Raw genomic sequence first — 19,782 nt, 5'->3', positions numbered from 1 at the left:
GGCAATTAGGGATGGGCAATAAATGCTGGCCTAGCCAGCGATGCCCACACCCTATGAATGAATTTTTAAAAAGCAGGGTAATTGGCCTACATGTTTACACACACCTTTGCATTTCCCCAAGGTAAATTATTAGATCTCTCAGCAATCACCAGGGTTAAAATCTACCTCATTGCAATGACCTACTCTCTGACGTTACACCATCTACATTAGAATAATGTGGACTCAAAAAATTCCACCCAAAAAGAGCCAAAATAAATCCTTTTATAAGAAAGTAATCCATGTGGAAAAGTTCAGACCCACGAAAATTCATACTTTCCTGATTGACTGATGTCAATAAATACACTTTTGCCTATTTTTCTCATTTCAACTAGTCATCACTGTCATTCAGCTCATTTAATGATGTGATATTTAAATGGCATCTCTCTCTCTCCTGACTCGAGTTTTGGATCACACGGCTGACTTTAAACCTCCTTTCACAAGTCTCTATCCTTCTGGGTCTGGGCTGAATCTGGGATGCTCATTTGTTAAGTATGGTTAGCTGCAAGAGATATTAAAAGGCAGCTGACTCCTGTGGCGTTATAACCCATTTAAATGTCACAGTGCTGGGTGAAGAGAAGAACAGCTGGTAGCAGTCCTGGTCTCTACAGTATTTTTTTTTTTCGGATCAGTCACTCAAACTTGCCAATCATAACGGATGATAAATTTCATCAGTGCTCTTTCTAGGCACCTTTCAAATTGCATTAAACTCAAAGACAGCCAAGTCAGCACTTTATTCAGAGAGGGAATTTAAGAGTTTGGTTCTTTGTCTTTCTTTTTCGGAGCCTAATGATTGCGTTTTTTTTGGAATATTTCAGATGCAAAGAGCCTGGCAGAAATGCTGATAAGGTAAGATAGACCAAGAGTATCTACACGTAGTGTATCAACACCGAGAGTATCTACATCTGGAGTATCGGCACCTGGAGTGTCTACACATAGAGTACTTGGGAAGCAATGAAAAAAACCACAACTGCGGCTAACATGTTTGAAGCGATGCTTAAAAACATTCGAGAACACCCAGACCCTGAGCGTCTGGTACACAACCCTAGGGAGGGGCTCATTATCCCACTACCTGGTGGGGTCTCGGTTAGCCTTTGTCTTCTTCCAATTCTGTCTCTATCTACCTCTTTCCCATCTTGTATTAAACTTCTTTCTGTGGCTGTGATCGTGGGCGATCTCTTCCTCATCTTTGCAGCCTCCAGTTTGATGGTTTCGCCCAACACGCTCCTGGGTGAGGATACAGTAAAAGAGAAGTTGTTGTTGTCGAGTTGCCGCCTGACCGGTTTCTAACCAAATAGTGGGATATCCAGAAATATGGAAAATTTAAATCTGTCACAAAAAGTGATTTTTTTAAAAATTAAATTAAATTGATGTAGTATTTTTCATAAACTGAGGATGTCCCGAGGTATTTTACACCCAGTGAAGTACATCTGAAGTGTAGTCACTGTTTTAATGTAGGAAGCATGGCAGCCAGTGTACACACAGATAACAACTAGGAAATTTTTTCTGTGATGTCAGTTGAGGAATAAATATTGGACAAGATGCCAGAGTGAACTGTCATTGAGATAATGCCATGGGATCTTTTAAATCCACCTGAGAGATCAGGGGCCTTGTTTAATGTCGCATCTGAATAACTCCAACTGTGCAGCACTCCCTCAGTGCTCAGCACCGGAGTGTCAGCTTAGGTTTTGTGCTTGGGGTGGCACTTGAACCCTCAATCTTTTGCGGAGAATTTGTAAGGCGAGAATGCTAAGACTGAACTAAGGCTGATACAAAGGAAAGAATCATTTTTCTCGTGGTGTCTATTGTGATGATATGGAACCTTTTAGAGGAAGGATTTTCTTTGATTTTCAGTTGATTTTTCATCAGCAGCTTCAAAGCAAGCCTCAGAAGAGCAATAGGAGCCCCTCCTCCACCGTATCCCCTCGGTTTTCTGCAGCGTTGCTTCCTGCCGCAAAAGTATTTTGAAATCTTGCGTTCAAAAGAACGAAAAGAAACACCAACGCCTCTCATTAGATGTGACACTGATGTATTGGGAACGTCAGTAAGAGAGTTCAGAGTCCCAGAACTCCGAGCCTGGGGTTTATGCAAGCTTTACACTGCAGCAGAGAACAAGGAAAATAGAACCTCCGATTACAGTGAGAAGAAAGAAATTGTTAATAACCCTGTCGGTACCAAAACGCTGGAGAAACATCGGTCCTGAAAAGCTGATGTAAGCATAGAAGATACAGAGAGGGTTTCATGTGGAATATTAACCTCATTTTTATTTTCAGATGTTGATCAGCATTTCCCGTTTTGATTCACTTCTAATGCTACCTGCTAGACCGTGTCCAGGAATTGTTTGTCCTCTGTGTTTTGTGTTTTGCCGTGCCTCCCCTCCCAGCTCAGGCTCAATAAGGGTTTGAGGACAGTGTGCTGTGTCTTGTGTCCTTTTTGCTAAAGAAAATTATTCTCCCGCCACAGGGGAGGTGCCAGAGGACTGGAGAACAGCTAATGTGGTTCCGCTATTTAAGAAGAGATAAGCCAGGGAACTACAGACCAGTGAGTCTCACATCAGTGGTAGGGAAACTATTGGAGAAAATTCTGAAGGAGAGAATCTATCTCCACTTGGAAAGGCAAGGTTTGACCAGGTGTAAAAGCAAAGAACTGCGGATGCTGGAAATCCAAAACAAAAACAGAAACAGAAATACCTGGAAAAACTCAGCAGGTCTGGCAGCATCGGCGGAGAAGAGCACAGTTGACGTTTCGAGTCCTCATGACCCTTCAACAGAACAAGGACTCGAAACGTCAACTGTGCTCAAGGTTTGATCAGGGATAGTCAGCATGGCTTTGTCAGAGGGAGGTCATGCCTAACAAATTTGATTGCACTTTTTGAGGAGGTGACCAGGTGTGTAGATGAGGGTAGTGCAGTTGATGTAGTTTATTTGGATTTCAGCAAAGCCTTTGACAAGGTCCCACATGGGAGACTTATAAAGAAGGCAAATGCACATGGGATACAGGGTAATTTGATAAGGTGGATTCAAAATTGGCTTAGTTGTAGGAGACAGAGGGTGATGACAGAAGGCTGCTTTAGTGACTGGAAGGCAGTGTCCAGTGGCGTGCCACAGGGATCTGTGCTGGGTCCCCTATTATTCATCATTTATATAAACGTCATAGATGACTATGTGGGGGGATAGGATTAGTAAGTTTGCGGATGACACAAAGATTGGCCGAGTGGTTAACAGTGAGGTTGAGTGTCTTGGGCTACAGGAAGAAATGGATGGGATGGTCAAATGGGCAGATAAGTGGCAGATGGAATTTAACCCTGAAAAGTGTGAGGTGATACACTTTGGAAGGAGTAATTTGACAAGGAAGTATTCAATGAATGGCATGACACTAGGAAGTTCTGAGGAACTTGGCGTGCGTGTCCATAGATCTCTGAAGGCGGAGGGTCATGTTAGTGGGGTGGTGAAAAAGGCATATGGGACATTTGCCTTTATCAATCAAGGCATAGATTACAAAAGTAGGGAGGTCATGTTGGAGTTGTATAGAACCTTGGTGAGGCCACAGCTGGAGTACTGTGTGCAGTTCTGGTCGCCACATTATAGGAAGGATGTGATTGCACTGGAGAGGCTGCAGAGGAGATTCACCAGGATGTTGCTTGGGGTGAAACATTTAAGTTATGAAGAGAGGTTGGATAGACTTGGGTTGTTTTCGTTGGAGCAGAGAAGACTGAGAGGCAACCTGACTGAGGTGTACAAGATGATGAGGGGCATGGACATGGTGAATGGGGAGCAGCTGTTCCCTTAGTTGAAGGGTCAGTCACGAGGGGACATAAGTTCAAGGTGAGGGGCAGGAGGTTTAGGGGGGATGTGAGGAAAAACATTTTTACCCAGAGGGTGGTGACGGTCTGGAATGCACTGCCTGGGAGGGTGGTGGAGGCGGGTTGCCTCACATCCTTTAAAAAATAGCTGGATGAGCACTTGGCACATCATAACATTCAAGGCTATGGGCCAAGTGCTGGTAAATGGGATTAGGTAGGTGGGTCAGGTGCTTCTCACCTGTCGGTGCAGACTCGATGGGCCGAAGGGCCTCTTCTGCACTGTGTGATTCTGTGATCCTTGATGTGAACATTAATGGTAAGTTTGGCATTTTCTACCCATCTTGTCCCCCTGCGATGGTGGTGATGCCACTCGCAACGGGAGTCACAAATGGACCAGGTATGGCAAGGAAGGTTTCTTTCCCTAAAGGACATCAGTGAATCTGTTGGAATTTTATGCCAACCTTTTATTGGAGGCATTGTTTTTTAGAAAGAAACTGAATTCAAAGTTGCAAGCTGATTTGGATTCATGCTGCCTGGATTATTAGCGCAGGTCTCTAGATTTCTACACCAGCCCGCAGTACCATTCTCTTCTAACAAAGACCCTTAACAACCATCTCAAGCACATTTTACACTCATTCACACACAAAGACACAGGTGAAATTCAACCTCAGAAGGGTGTCATGATAATAGTTGATTGTGATAGTGGACTCCAGTATTAGATACTCTACGGTACTCTATACAAGACAGGGGGTCACCCTAATCTGGGAGTTGAAGGTCGGCTAGCACATGGTGGAGCCTGTCTGGATAGGATTCAGTTACTGCAGATATGAGTTTATGTTAAGAAAATGTGTTATCAATAAAGTTGGCTCAGCTACAATGTCGACGGCCTGCGTGCATCATTGAAACAAAAAAAAAAGACTTGGTGTCAGAAATAAACTAAACACAACAATGGAGGCTCTGAAACCACCGACAGAGCTCAGTTGTGGAGGGAAATCTGCCCGAAAACTGGAGGAGATTCCGGCAGCGATTCGAGCTGCACCTCACAGAGATGGGCAGTGATAAAAAAGACCCGCAGGTACAGTCTTCCCTCTTTCTTCACGTAGCAGGGGAAGCAGAACTAGAAATCTATAACACACACATTTGAAAGTGATAAGAAACAAAATGACTTGAAAGAAATAATGGAAAAATTCGAAACCTACTGCAGCCCTAAGAAAAATATCATGTACGAAAGGTACCGATTTTTTTCTTTAACATGCGTGCAAGGCAGTGACAACGTTGGTCAGTACGTAACTGAGCTGAGAAAAAGAGCTAAACTGTGTGTGGTAATTATGGTTTTATGTAATGTGTAGTGTACCTTTAAGAAGGATGTTATAAAGGAAGATCACATGATCTTATGTAACCAATAGAGGAGTAGCGCGGGCTACCTCGAGTCAGTAGTCTGTCGTGAGTAATCAGTAGTATGGAGGTAGGGTTTGAGTTGAAAGCACACAAGTCTAGCTGCTGAGTACCTTCGTAACTAAACAGAATGCGTTCCACCTAAGAAGCGTCTGCTGATCAGCTCTGTCTGTTGTACCAACTCAGCCATCCCACAAGCCTGCAACCCAGATCCATAAGTCCCAAAAAACTGGTGACTGGGATCCAACATTGTGTGAATTTGGAGAGCTTGAAGAGTCACTCGTCCTAGATAGAATAACTTGCGGAATCGGTTTTTGCGAGAAGTTAATCTCAAGCATAAATATCTGCAGAGTGGCAGAGACAACGAAATGCCAGATCAAACAGATGACAGAAGATGAGAAGCTGCACACGGTCAAGCAGTTAGATGCAGTTAAACAGAAACAGCCCCGGGAAAGAACAAATAGACAGTCTGAACGTAAGAAGAACAAAATTGCTATTAAAACATTTAAATGCAGCCGATACGGAACAGAGCATTTACCATGTAGTTGTCCAGCCTACAGAAAGCAGTGTAAGAACTGTGATAAGCTAAATCACTTCACTAAGATGCGTACATTGAAGAAAGTGTGCACGATTGACACACACAGAAATGGAACTTTTCATTGGTGCCGTAACAATGAATTCCAAAGAAGACGAATGGAAGGTTGATTTAAAAATTGCCAACGTGATGGTGAATTTCAAGCTTGACACAGGTGCACAAGCAAATGTCATTCCCATAAGATAAGCAAAGAGAAACAGCTAACTAAAACCAAAGTGAAGCTGTCTACTTAAACAGGTGGAAAAATTGCTGTAGAAAGCAAGTGCAGACTTAGTGTCCTACAAAAAATCAGTCTCAAGCACTACCATTCATAGTGGTGAAAACTGATGCAAAACCCATTCTTGGAATCAAAGCTTGTGAAAACCTGAAGATAATCAACAGAATAATGACTGTCACCACTGGTGACATCCTGAGCGAGTATGAAGATGTGTTCCAGGGGGTTGGCTGCCTAAAAGGAGAACACACCATCAAGATTGACGAAACTGTGACACCCAAAATACACCCGCCCGGGAAAATACCAGTAATGCTGAGAGACCGACTGAAAGCAGAGTTGGACAGAATGGAGAAACTTCACATCGAGAAAATTGAAGAACCGACAAAGTGGGTTAATCCAATTCTAATTGTAGAAAAATCAGATGAGAATCTGCGAGTCTGTCAGGATCCCAGAGACCCAAACCGGGCAGTACAAAGAGAGCATTACCAGCTGCCCACAGTAGAAGGGATCATGTGTAAGCTAGCCAATGCTAAATACTATTGAGTCTTGGATGTGAATTCAGGCTTCTGGCAGGTCAAGCTGGATGAACGCAGCTCCTATCTCTGTACTTTCCACGACTTCTTCTGAAGAGACAGTACAGGATCTAAAGGCTGAATGGCCTTCTGTGTTGGACGTTTCTACGATTCTTTGATTCTAGGTTGCATTTGTACTAAAAGCTATGGAACCGAAAACTCATTATACCACCCAATTACTCAAAGCGAGATCGCTTCCTTATTATCCTAAGATATCTAAATACAATTCCTCTGAGACAGCCTTCCCTCAGATTGCTCATTGCATTTCATAAGGAATCCCTGCTGTATTATTGTGCATACTGGCATGAAATTTCCCCCCAAAAAATCATCTGCAGATTATCTCTTGATGTGTTCCCTAATCACCATCTGTAAATATCATTGCTTACCATTGCCTTAGACTGCACAGATGGTTGGCATCAGTGCCAGAACTTGCTGCGGGGACAATAATAGACCCCAAACTGAACAAATCCCTCCGTGAAAAAAATAATGTAATTACCAGAGGCCGTGTGTGTTTCCGTGGCTGTAATGAGGGGATGTTAGTCAAATATTTCAACGCCGGTAGAAAGAATAACTTGAGGATAAGTCTTTGTTGAGACCTTGTCACCACATTCAGCCTAGTGTTCTGATAAGTGTCAGCCCTGGCTCGGTTAATCGCAATCTCCCCTCTGAATCAGATGATTATGGGTTCGGGGCCCCCTCTGGGGATTAAATACTAAACCTAAACAGACACTTCAGTGCTGCACTGAGAGCCTGCTGCATTGTCAGAGGTCCTATCTTTTGGATGAGATACAACACTGAAGCACCATCTGCCTGTTCGCATTGGCATAAAGGATTCCATGGTACGATATGACGAGGGGGGGGGTCATCGATCAGTCTGGGCCAAATTATCCTTCAAGCAACACTGCTAAAACCAGACTGACTGGCCAGTTAACTCAGTTACAGTTCGGTGAACCTTGCTGTGTGCAAATTGGCTGCTGCAATTGCCTACATTGAAATTATTCATTTTGTGTGAAACCCAGAGGATGTCGAAGGCGCTATATAAATGCAAGTTCTTTTCCTTTCTGATGAGGGAATACCAACTCTCCGTACATAAAGTGTAACTACTGATCGAGGCTGGCCTCCATGGCCCATGAAGAGCTTGTTGGTTTCGGTACTGATCCCCATTTCCATTGCCTGGCAGCACAGAGTACGTCAAACATTTAGGAAGCTTGGCTCAACCAAATAGTTTTATTTCCTCTCACATCTTAAGATTTATTTTCTCCAGACTGAAAGGCGAGGTAAATCCACTGGTGTTTGCAGCCCCGACTCTGTGGCCTGAGTCCAACAGTTAACTGGACTTCATACTGTTTGTAGCTTTGCTATCTTACTTTAGGCTGTCACTTGATGCTTACTAAGAACCTACTATTCTAGCTACTTAGCTTTAAGTTTGTCAGATTTAGTTTGGTGATGCTCCAGCGACCCTGTGTAAATGCAAGTTCTTGTTATCCAAACTATGACATTCTATTTGTGAAATGTTTTCTTGCAGTAAGAACAATCGGAGTTTCGATACCCCAGTGAAGGGGCAGCCACAAGGGCCTCGGCTTCACATTGACATCCCAAGGGTACAACTGCTCATAGAGGACAAAGAGGGGATCAAACAGCTGGGTATGTGGCACAGAGTTGGCACTGTGCTGGGTCATGCTTGATCTATGCCAAGATTCCGGCTGTTATTGGTTACGTGCGGGGAAGGGTTCCGATGCCAGTGCGCGCAGGTGAAAAAGAATTGGAGACTTGGGAGTTGGAAGGGAAGGCACTTGGAGCTTCACCACACAAAGGTTGAGTCACCAGGGAAGGCCGTTGAGGCACACCACATAGATGGGTTCAAAGGGCAATTAGGTGTACAGTCGGAGAGAGACTGGGGCTTATGTTGAGAAGTCCAGTCGGCGGAGTTGGTTGTGCAAATGTGCCTTTTTTTGTCCCCCCAAGTCCCTCAAAATTGTTCAGCCCTGATTATTTGCACGTGTGTTCCCCAGGGCAAAGGTGGAGTGGATTTGGAGGGATAGTTGGTGGAGAGGTGGAAGTGAGGTCGGGGAGGGAGGGGGTGTGGGTGTGGCAGGGCAAAGCTCCCCATCTGGATTGTTATTTCACAGCAGCAGCCCTTCTTATCCTGTGTTTTTTTCTCCCATGAATCTTGATACATGCCAGAAATTATATTGCTTGAAATAGCTCCGCTGTACAAAGGGAGAAAATGGGACTGATATAAAATTCTATTTGGATTGTGTTTGTACTTCCAGAGTCCCTGAAGAGTAATACTTTTGCTCAAGTGCATCTTATCAATTGAAATTTTCGTGACAGAGATAGATAAACCTTTTGTTAGGTAAGGGTTTGAAGATTTATGGAGCAATGGCGGGTAATAGCAGCTGAAGTACAGATCAGCCGTGGTGGTTTAAATTGGAGGGGCTGAATAGTCCACTCCTGCTCCTATATAATTAGCATGCATAAACTGGGAACAAAGGAAGGAACTGGATTCGGCCTGTTCAGAGGTGGCAGATTTAGTTGAGTTAGAAGTACAATCGAGGTTACAACTAGAAGGTTATCCTAGTTGCGGTGAAAAGACAGAATATAATCTCACATTTGACTTCCTTAATCTACTGAACCGGGAGGTCTTGTGGCGAAGTGGTAGTGTCCTTATCTCTGGGCCAGATGCTCTGGGTTCAAGTCCACTCCAGGACTTCATGGCCACAGAAGGTATGTTCGTAATGAGGCCAAACAGGTTGGTTATCAGCCTGTAATCCTTCCTATACACCTGATGGCGGGTGGTAAGAGCAGGAGAGTTGCCTGGTCAGCCATACTGCAGAGGGTGACGGAAAACCACTGCAGTACTTTGCCAAGCATAATCGCAGACCAATCCAATGGAAGCCCATGGTCACCAATGCCCTCTTAGGACATGGGACCTGAAGGAGGAGAAATCTATAGAATAGTAGCAGCTAGTGGGAACCGATTTGTTGTTTGCAGCATTATGGGTTAAAGTTGATTGATTTTGATCAGATAGTGTGTGCTTTCTTCAGTTTTGATGCTCATTTTGGTTTGACTTTGTACTGCATGTTTTTTGGGCAACCTTCCTCAAACTGAGGGGGACAACGCCCCGTTCCCTCTCCTTCCTCGTCTCAGTCATAGAATTATATAGACTGATAGAGCACGGTGGGCCGAATGGCCTATTTATTAATTCTATAAATTTGATGTAACCCTTCAGCTCTGACGTGTTCGCTTTGTGAGAGACGGAGTTGGATTGGGTGTGTCAAAGTGGGCAACTGGAAGTATGTTCCACCCCTCACTACACGCGAGAGGAAGCCCACGTGATGTAACTCGGTCTGCCCTACCCCTGCCAGCTCTTGGAAAAAGCCCTCCAATTACTCCAAAAGGAAAAGACTGCGGATGCTGGAAATCTGGGACGTAAACAGAAAATTCTGGAAATACCCAGCTGGCAGTGTCTGTGGAGGGAGAAACAGAGTTAACGTTTCGGGTCCAAATGAAAGGTCATCAGAATCTTAACCCCATTTCTCTCTCCACGGTTACTGATCGACCAGCTGAATATTTCCACCGTTTTCTGTTTTTATGCAATTATTTCCTATTTCTTTCCCCCATGGCTCTGCAGATTTTCTCCATAGACTAATCCAATTCCCTTTTGAAAGTTACCATTGAATCTGCTCTCTCACTACCATTTCAGGCGGTGAGTTCCTGCTATAAGAACTCGCTGCTTAAATTCTTCTCTTCCCATGTCGCCTCTGGTTCTTTTGCCAACATGTGGGGAGCATCTCGGGCTTTTCTTCACATTCCCGCTTTGTGCCTTCCTTTTGCCACAGGAGACGACAAGGCCACAATCCCTGCGACAGAGTCCGAATTTAGTCAGTCTGTCAACCCCCAGAGTTTCTGCACTGGCGTGTCTCTCCATCATCCAGCGATGATTCAGAACACAGGGCCGCTGATTGACATGTCTGACATCCGTCCCGGAACCAGTGAGTACCAGCTTCTTCTCAGGGTTTTGCCCTGACGGTGCGAATTCGGGTCAGTAGAATCTAAAAGTAGCCTGGTTAGAATGTGGGACTCGTTACCGGCTGATGCGAACAGCGTCAAGGGGAAGCTGGATAGGTACATGAAGAAGAAAGGAACAAAATAATAGGCTGATGGGATCAGGTGAAAGGGGGCGGGAGAAGGTTCGTTGTGGAGATGAACATTGGGACAGGACAGTGGGCCAGACGGCCTATTAATTGTATAAATTTTATGTAACCTTTCAACTCTGACGTGTTCGCTTTGTGAGAGACGGAGTTGGATTTGGTGTGTCAAAGTGGGCAACTGGAAGTAGGTTCCACACCTTCACTACACGCGAGAGGAAGCCCACGTGATGTAACTCTTTAGAATAAGATGGAGAAACAACCCATCTAATTGCGTAAGAGCAAAATACTGCGGATATGCTGGAAATCTGAAATAAAAAGAGAAAAATGCTGGAAAATTCTCAGCAAGTCTGGCAGCCCCTGTGGAGAGAGAAACAGAGTTAATGTTTCAGGCCGATGACCTTTCTTCAGAACTTGACTCATTCTGACTCCGCCCTGAAATGTTAACTCTGTTTCTCTTCCCACAGAGGCTGTCAGGCCTGCTGCACATTGCCAGGATTTTCTGCATTTATATTTGCATTCAGTTTATAAAACCCGTGGGATAGACAGAAAACACGGCTCCTGGCAGTTTAATAAAGGGCAGCGTGGCAACTGAGCCCGGAGACCAGGAGGTCTTAGTCAGCACTGAATGCTACACTTGACATCCCAGGGCAAGGAAAGGAAGCTCAGAGCCCCTGTTCCTGACCACCAGCAGCGTGCGTCTGTGTGTGTCTGTGTGTGTGTGTCACCCTGTCTGTGTGTGTGTGTGTGTGTGTGTGTCACCCTGTCTGTGTGTGTGTGTGTGTGTGTGTGTCACCCTGTCTGTGTGTGTGTGTGTGTGTGTCACCCTGTCTGTGTGTGTGTGTGTGTGTGTGTGTGTGTCACCCTGTCTGTGTGTGTGTGTGTGTGTGTGTGTGTCACCCTGTCTGTGTGTGTGTGTGTGTGTGTGTCACCCTGTCTGTGTGTGTGTGTGTGTGTGTCACCCTGTCTGTGTGTGTGTGTGTGTGTGTGTGTCACCCTGTCTGTGTGTGTGTGTGTGTGTGTCACCCTGTCTGTGTGTGTGTGTGTGTGTGTCACCCTGTCTGTGTGTGTGTGTGTGTGTGTGTGTCACCCTGTCTGTGTGTGTGTGTGTGTGTGTGTCACCCTGTCTGTGTGTGTGTGTGTGTGTGTGTGTGTCACCCTGTCTGTGTGTGTGTCACTCTGTCTGTGTGTGTGTGTCACCCTGTCTGTGTGTGTGTCACTCTGTCTGTCTGCGTGTGTGTATGTGTCACCCTGTCTGTGTGTGTGTCTGTCACTATATCTGTCTGTGTGTGTGTGTCACCCTGTCTGTGTGTGTGTCACTCTGTCTGTCTGCGTGTGTGTATGTGTCACCCTGTCTGTGTGTGTGTCTGTCACTATATCTGTCTGTGTGTGTGTGTCACCCTGTCTGTGTGTGTGTCACTCTGTCTGTCTGTGTGTGTGTATGTGTCACCCTGTCTGTGTGTGTGTCTGTCACTATATCTGTCTGTGTGTGTGTGTCACCCTGTCTGTGTGTGTGTCACTCTGTCTGTCTGTGTGTGTATGTGTCACCCTGTCTGTGTGTGTGTCTGTCACTATATCTGTCTGTGTCTGTGTGTGTGTGTCACCCTGTCTGTGTGTGTGTCACCCTGTCTGTGTGTGTGTGTGTCACTCTGTCTGTGTGTGTGTGTCACTCTGTCTGTGTGTGTGTCTGTCACTATGTCTGTCTGTGTCTGAGTGTGTGTGTCACCCTGTCTGTCTGTGTGTGTCACTCTGTCTGTCTGTGTGTGTGTCACCCTGTCTGTGTGTGTGTGTGTGTCACTCTGTCTGTCTGTGTGTCACTCTGTCTGTCTGTGTGTGTGTGTCACTCTGTCTGTGTGTGTGTCACTCTGTCTGTCTGTGTGTGTGTGTGTGTCACTCTGTCTGTGTGTGTGTCACTCTGTCTGTGTGTGTGTCACTCTGTCTGTCTGTGTGTGTGTCTATGTATATAGAGAAGTCGAATGGAGGGCACAGTCAGGCTTAACTGTGACACCCGCTCGCCCCCTCAATCAAATAGACGGTTACCATTGTCTACACTCACATGTAAAAATGGCCTGCGACATCGTGGGAACCAAATTCCAACATTAGTCAGTGACTTCAGGAGAACCTCTTCCCACCTCAGAAGCGCAATGGGGATTTACTGAATGTATTACCTACTTAATGAGCCTTATAATCTAATGACTGCAGGTAAACTGTTTGGATATACCCTCCTACTGTTGTACCCTCCTCTTCCGCGCTTTCATGTTAAGTGGTTGAATCACGTTACGGCAAAAGTGAGCCTCGGCATTCCTTGTGGGAAACAACGTGGAGTTAGGAGTAAGAAGTTAGTTAGATCTAAGAACTCTCTCTCCTCTCTTCCCATCAGATCCTGTTGCTAGGAAGAGCGTCAAATCGGCACACAGCACACGGAACAGATACTCCAGCCAATGGACTCTGACCAAGTGTCAAGCCTCTACCCCAGCCCGAACTTTGACCTCTGACTGGAGAACTGTGGGGTCACAGCATGGAATAACAGTGACCGAAAGTGACAGCTACAGCGCCAGTCTCTCCCAGGACACAGGTGAGAGAGCTCTGGGTCGGGCCATTTCGTTCTTGTTTTTTTGTCATATCACTAAACATTTCGGGTGCTAGATGTTAAAAAAAAAAGCTACATCACCAGATAACTCCCAGGCAAATAAAGAAGCGAACCAAGTCTGAGCTGAGCTAACTGGTCTTGGCCATGGACGCCTCCAATCAGCTCAATGTTGCTAGGCTAGGGAGGGGAGCCTCAGCTCCCAATCACTGTCCTACAGAAAGCATGTGTACAGGCACATAGTGAGGACAAGGGTGGGTCTCGGCTTGACTGAATGACTTGCCTCACTGTCAGACACGTACATGAGGAATGGCCTCTTGCGGGAGGTAGTGAGGTGCTGCCGGTGCCTCTAGAATTGTTGCCCAAGATTTGGTCAGACCCTTGAGTAATCCAGGGAGAGCATTATGTAAGAGAGAAGGCAGCCTAAATGGCTGTCAAGGAGAGTTAGATCCAGGGTCCCTTTCACACGTCAAGCCTGTACTGGGTACGTGGCTGGGTACAGACCAACACTCAGTCATTAGAGTCCTGTATATTGAGAGATAACTGCTGTTCCACTGCATGCGATTTACTCAGCATCTCCTAAATTAAATCCAGCAAGAAAATAAAATGTTGTGGTTTAAGGGAAAGACTTCATCCAACAGGATTCGTATTGAAAAAAAAAGAATAATTTAATATACAGAATGCAAGAACTTCCATCACAGAAGGAGGCCCTACAGTATTGGGGATTTCTTCTTTAATCCTATTCCCCAGCTGTTTTTCTCAAGCCCTTTAACGGTTTTATTTTGCAAGCATTTATCTCGTTTCCTCTTGGCTGCTGTGAATAACTCAAATTCTGCAAACGGTCAGAAACATGGAATCTTACAGCGCAGAAGGAGGCCATTCAGCCCATCATGCCTGTGTTGGCTCTTTGAGAGAGCTATCCAAATTGTCCCACTCCTCTGCTGTTTTCCCATAGACTTACAAATTTTCTCTCCTTCAAGATTATATCCAATTCCATATACCGGATCGTAATAGGGCACTTTTTTTTTAAAAAAACTATCATCTCTTCATCTCACCTCTGGCTTTTATGCCAGTTGCCTTAAATCTGTGTCCTCTCATCAACAGCCCTTCTCAGCAGGTTTAGCAGTGGCGTAGTGGTATTGTTACTGGACTGGTAATCTGGAGACCTCTGATGCTCTGAGTTTGAGTCCCACTATGGCAATTTGAATTCAATAAAAAACCTGAAGTTAAAAGTCTAATGATGGCCATGAAACCATTGTTGTATAAACCCATCTACCATCCTTACCTGGTCTGGCCTACATGTGACTCCAGACCCATAGCAATGTGGTTGACTCTTAAATGCCCTCTGAACATCCCATGGGCAAATGGAAAAAAAAAAAGGGTGCCTTATTCCGTTCTTTTAGTCACGACGTTCATGTCTCTTATGTTTTCTCTTCAAAGACAAAGGCCGGAACAGCATGGTTTCCACAGAGAGCGCCTCCTCCACCTATGAGGAGCTGGCCCGAGCTTACGAACACGCCAAGCTGGAGGAACAGCTACAACATGCCAAGTTCGAGATCACAGAGTGCTTCATCTCCGATAGCTCCTCTGATCAGATGACCACCGGGACTAACGAGAATGCTGACAGCATGACTTCCATGAGCACCCCCTCTGAGGCAGGCATCTGTAGATTCACAGCATCCCCCCCACAGCCGCAAGATGTGGACCGAGGGAAAAATGTTGCTGTGCCCATCGCCCACAGAGCCGGTAAGGATTTCCAGAGCCGTGGCATCCAACGCACCCCAGGTACAATTCTAGAATAGTACGCTCAGGTTTCTGCCGAGCAATTTGAAATTGAAAAGCACAGTTATATCATTGAGAACCTGAATATTGCGGATTCTGGAAATCTGATATAAAAACAGAAGATGCTGGAAATATTCAGCAGGTTAGGCAACATCTGTGAAGAGAGAAACAGGGCCTAGTATTTTAGGTCTGTGATTTTTTTTTCAGCAGGACAGTTCTGGTGAAAGGTCTGTTGTGTTTAATTTTTCTGTGTTTGATTAGGTGAGCCTGTTTACGATTGATGCTCACTGTGCTTGATTGGTTAAGTCTGGGTGTGGACTCAGAGAAAAGTAAACAAAGTTGTAGAAAGAGCTGGAAGCCAGAGCTGGAGCATGGAGTAGACATTTTAAAGCATGAATAAAACCTGTTACACACATAGAAACTTGTGTCATCTCTGTCTAGATCTGAGGTCTAAAGTGTACAACAAGTCATCGACCTGAAACGTTAACCCTGTTTCTCTCTCCACAGATGCTGCCTAACCTGTTGAGTATTTCCAGCATTTTCTGATCTACAATTGAGCACTGAATTATAATTGATACTCAGAGACAGCCACTTGGTCTCTAATAGTGACAGCACTTTTCTGAGCCTGGGGCTGTTACGTGTTGTTGAGGCAGGATAGATAGAATTCTGCATTGAATTTGACCCAGGAGTGTTTAAAGAAAGAGCATATCTGAAATATAGAATCATGGAATGTTTACAGCAGAGAAGGAGGTCTTTCAGCCTGTTTTGTCCGTGTCAGATTGCTGTAAGAGAATTCAGTTAATCCCACACCCCCGCCCTATCCCCGTAATCCTGCAAAGTTTCTCTCTTCAGGTGTTTATTCCAATCTCTCCTTAAATGCCCCGATTGTATCGGCCTCTATCTCTCAGGTAGTGCATGCCAGATCTAAACCACTTACTGCATGAAAATGGTTGGTTTTCCTCAAGTCACTGTTGCTTCTATCACCAGTCACCTCAAATCAATGTCCTCTGGTTCTTGACCCTTTTGCCCAAGGTAGAAATTTCTCTCCATCAACTCTCTCTGGACCCTTCATGAATATGAACACTTCTATTAAATTTTCTCTCAGCCTTCTCTAAGGAGAACAACCCCAGCTTCCCCAATCTATCAGCATAACTGAAGTCCCTCATCCCTGGAATCATTCTTATGAATCTTTTCTGCACCCTCTCTAAAGTCTTCACATCCTTCCTAGAGTGGTGTCCAGAATTGGACACCATACTCCAGTTATTGTAGACTGGGCTTGGTTCTGTATCTAACCCCATGCTGTACCTCACCTGAGAGTGTTTGATGGGTCAGTGTAGTGGAAGCTTTACTTGGTATCTAATCCTTGCTGTACCTGGCCTGGGAGTGTTTGATGGGAACAGTGTAGAGGGAGCTTTACTCTGTATCTAACCCTGTGCTACCTGTCCTGGGAGTGTTTGATGGAGACAGTGTAGAGGGTGCTTTACTCTGTATCTAACCCCGTGCTGTGCCTTCCCTGGGAGTGTTTGATGGAGACAGTTTTGAGGGAGCTTTACTCTGTATCTAACCCCGTGCTGTACCTGCCCTGGGAGTGTTTGATGGAGACAGTGTAGAGGGAGCTTTACTCTATATCTAACCCCGTGCTGTACCTGTCCTGAGATTGTTTGATGGGGACGGTGTAGAGAGAGCTTTACTCTGTATCTAACCCCATGCTGTACCTGTCCTGGGAGTGTTTGATGGGGATAGTGTAGAGGGAGCTTTGCTCTGTATCTAACCCCATGCTGTACCTGCCCTGGGAGTGCTTGATGGAGACAATGTAGAGGGAGCTTTGCTCTGTATCTAACCCAATGCTGTACCTGTCCTGGGAGTGTTTGATGCTGGCACTGGGTGTAAGTAATAGGAAGTGCTTCATTCCACAGAGCTAACATCCCTCACCTTGATGATCACAAGAATTGACAAAGACCATTTCCAAAAAGAAACTCCTCTGAGACAGTGCTTCCTACTAAATATAATTAATTGGTATCACCATGGTTACAGTTACGAGCAAGAGCTCCCAAAACAACATTTTATCACGTAATCTTAAATACCTGTGATTTATCACTTATAATGACCCCATTTGTAGGCAAACTGTTTCCACTTGTCATGTGGTTATGTGGCTGATTCTTGCGTTGTTACTAACTCTGTTTTTAACCCGTAGAGTTCTTCAATCGAAAGCAACACTCTAATTTTCAAATATGCAGACACCATCTAGGTATCTTGGCAGGGCTACATAGTGGCACATAGTCTACGGAAGCCTTGGCACCCTGTGGCACAGAGCGGCAGGACCAGACCTGTGGCCTTGATACAGTGGGTTCCTCAATCCCACCAATCTGGGCTGCTAACTGTCTTGCTGAGAGACGCGGTAAAAGAGGACGATGGGGTGATGATACGTTAGTTTAGCCAGAGGTGTTCATCTCAGTTTGGCGGGTGGGGGGAGGTGCAGGGTACAGCGCTGGGGGCAGACACTGCATCTTGACTGTGATGCTGCTCTGGTAGACTCTGAAACTTAATATAAGAAGGAAGGTGCCCATCAGAGTCGGCTGAGGGGGGAGGGGAAACCGAAGCGAAATGCCTCTTCATCCGACTTCGGTGCCCCCCTTCCAAAGGCAATTGACCAAGACTTTTCCAGCAAGGTTTTTATGCCCAGGTTGCCATCCAGGAGAAAATAAAATGGAGCTACCTTTCTTCTTAAGTAAATTCGACTTCGCCGTGCGCAATTGTTATAATCATTTTTTTAAATACATCTATTTTGCAGGTGACTATTGCAATCTTCCCCTGTACGTCAAATCGGATGCTTTCTTCCGCAAATCAGACATCCGTGACCCTTGCCCCGTGGTGCCGCCCAGGGAAGCCTCCATCCGGAACATGGCCAGAGCGTACCAATCGCAAGGCCGCCACATGACCCTCGACCCCAACAGCAAGCCACCCATCCACCCGCATGCCACGGCCACATTACCTCAGAGAACTCTCACCGCGTCGGGCTCCACAGCCGCCGCCGCCTCTGCCAACACCACCGCCGTCACCGCCACTGCTTCCGCTGCTAACGCCCCGGCTGAACCGCGGCTGCCCGCGCACACCAAAATCGGCGGCTCCAGAGACTCGCTACTAGAAATGAGTACAGCCGGACTGGGCAGGTCACAGAAACAAGGAGCAGGCGCTTATTCAAAGTCCTACACCCTGGTGTAAGGCACAGAAAAGCCCCTTTTCACCCTCGCCCTTGCTAATTTGTAATAAGAATATTTCTTGTACATAAGGAACTCTTTTTGTATAAATAATACTATTTTCTTCTTCTGCAAAACCAACCAGGGCACAACAAAAAAAAAATAAATCAATCAAAAATGTGATGTTATTTAAAAAAGAAAAACGAAAAAAAAAGTTCACATTGTTTTGAATGAAGGACACAAATGAGGTTTTTTTTTTCTCTGATGGTTGTGAATTGTTTCGAAGCAAATTCCTTGGAGCCATTGCATGCGGACTATTTTACTGTTTAAAAAAACGATCACTCATAAAGAATCTGCTTCTATTTGCAAATGCTTGTGTTAATACCTTTTTTCTATGAAAAAAACTCAAGACGCCGTGTGCAATAAAACATTTGTTTATATGTTGTTGTTTTCTGATTAGCGTAGACTCTTTCCCTGTTCGGTAAAGGTGGAAAACCCAGAATATAGAAACAGCAGTCAGCCATTCGGCCCTCTCGAGCCTGTTCTGCCAGTGAATTAAGACCATGTCCGACCATTATTTTGAAAGCTTTCAATTCCATGCTGTAACATTTACAGCCAGGAGTAAGATCATTTGATGCGGTGAAGAACATATTACATTTTAATTATATCTTCATGGTTGACAAATTGTCCTAACTCCATTTACCTGCCTTGGTATGGTTTATATCTCAAACACCAAAATGCTTTGAAGTCTTTTTTTTTTATGCTCGTCAATAATGGATGTCAGTTCTGAGGAGTCACTGTGCCGTCGGGCATTGTCATGTTAAGAATAGCATGGTTAGACGCAAATGACGGTTCCCTCTGCTGAAGCCCAGCCCCTGAAGGACGCCAACTATTTCATCAATGTGACATTTACTTTTCATTTCCCATCCTTAGCTGTCCTCTCGCATCAGGGTTGAGAGTGGGATTGTTGCATTGACCACACTTTTGTGTTCTGTGAGCCCTTGCCGACCCAGAACGGCATCCAATTCATTTCAGGAAGGCTGGGTAAGGCCAGGAGACCATTAGCCAGATGACCAGAATGAACTTGACTTGGATCCCAAGGGTGAAAGAATAAGGTATTGCCAAGTTCTGCATGCGAGAAATATTGGAGCAGGACTGAGACAGCATTCCGTTCCAGCATACTCTTTAAGGTATCAGCTTTGGCTCAGAGCGAGCACTCTTGCCTTTGAGTCTGAAGCTTTGGGATCAAGTCCTATTCCAGAGGCTTGAACATAAAAACTTGGCTGACACTGTCGACGATGTTGTCTTTTGATCGAAACATCAAACACATGCCTTGTCTCTCCTCATAGGTGAATGTGAAAAATCTCATATGACTATTTCAAAGAAATGCAGTGCCATTCTCCCCGGTATCCTGGCCAATATTTGTCCCTCAAGCAACGCCACTAAATAGA

At 45.2% G+C, this 19,782-nt stretch overlaps 1 protein-coding gene across 1 annotated transcript in view; it reads left to right on the top strand.

Moving 5' to 3' along the window:
* The window catches only part of dscaml1 (Down syndrome cell adhesion molecule like 1), a 462,975-nt gene extending 444,211 nt beyond the window's left edge, over positions 1 to 18,764 (top strand). The window contains exons 27-33 of the mRNA XM_078532812.1: positions 855 to 885; positions 8,140 to 8,258; positions 10,457 to 10,609; positions 13,146 to 13,340; positions 14,793 to 15,098; positions 15,458 to 15,463; positions 17,926 to 18,764. Of these exons, the coding sequence (XP_078388938.1) occupies positions 855 to 885; positions 8,140 to 8,258; positions 10,457 to 10,609; positions 13,146 to 13,340; positions 14,793 to 15,098; positions 15,458 to 15,463; positions 17,926 to 18,356 (1,241 nt within the window). The 3' untranslated portion in view covers positions 18,357 to 18,764. The remainder of the gene's footprint in view (positions 1 to 854; positions 886 to 8,139; positions 8,259 to 10,456; positions 10,610 to 13,145; positions 13,341 to 14,792; positions 15,099 to 15,457; positions 15,464 to 17,925) is intronic.
* Positions 18,765 to 19,782: the final 1,018 nt, after the last annotated feature.

Source organism: Cetorhinus maximus, chromosome 2, assembly GCF_964194155.1.
Source record: "Cetorhinus maximus chromosome 2, sCetMax3.hap1.1, whole genome shotgun sequence".
In the NCBI taxonomy this organism is placed as follows: Eukaryota; Metazoa; Chordata; class Chondrichthyes; order Lamniformes; family Cetorhinidae; genus Cetorhinus; species Cetorhinus maximus.
This window is presented reverse-complemented; position numbering and strand designations above follow the sequence as displayed.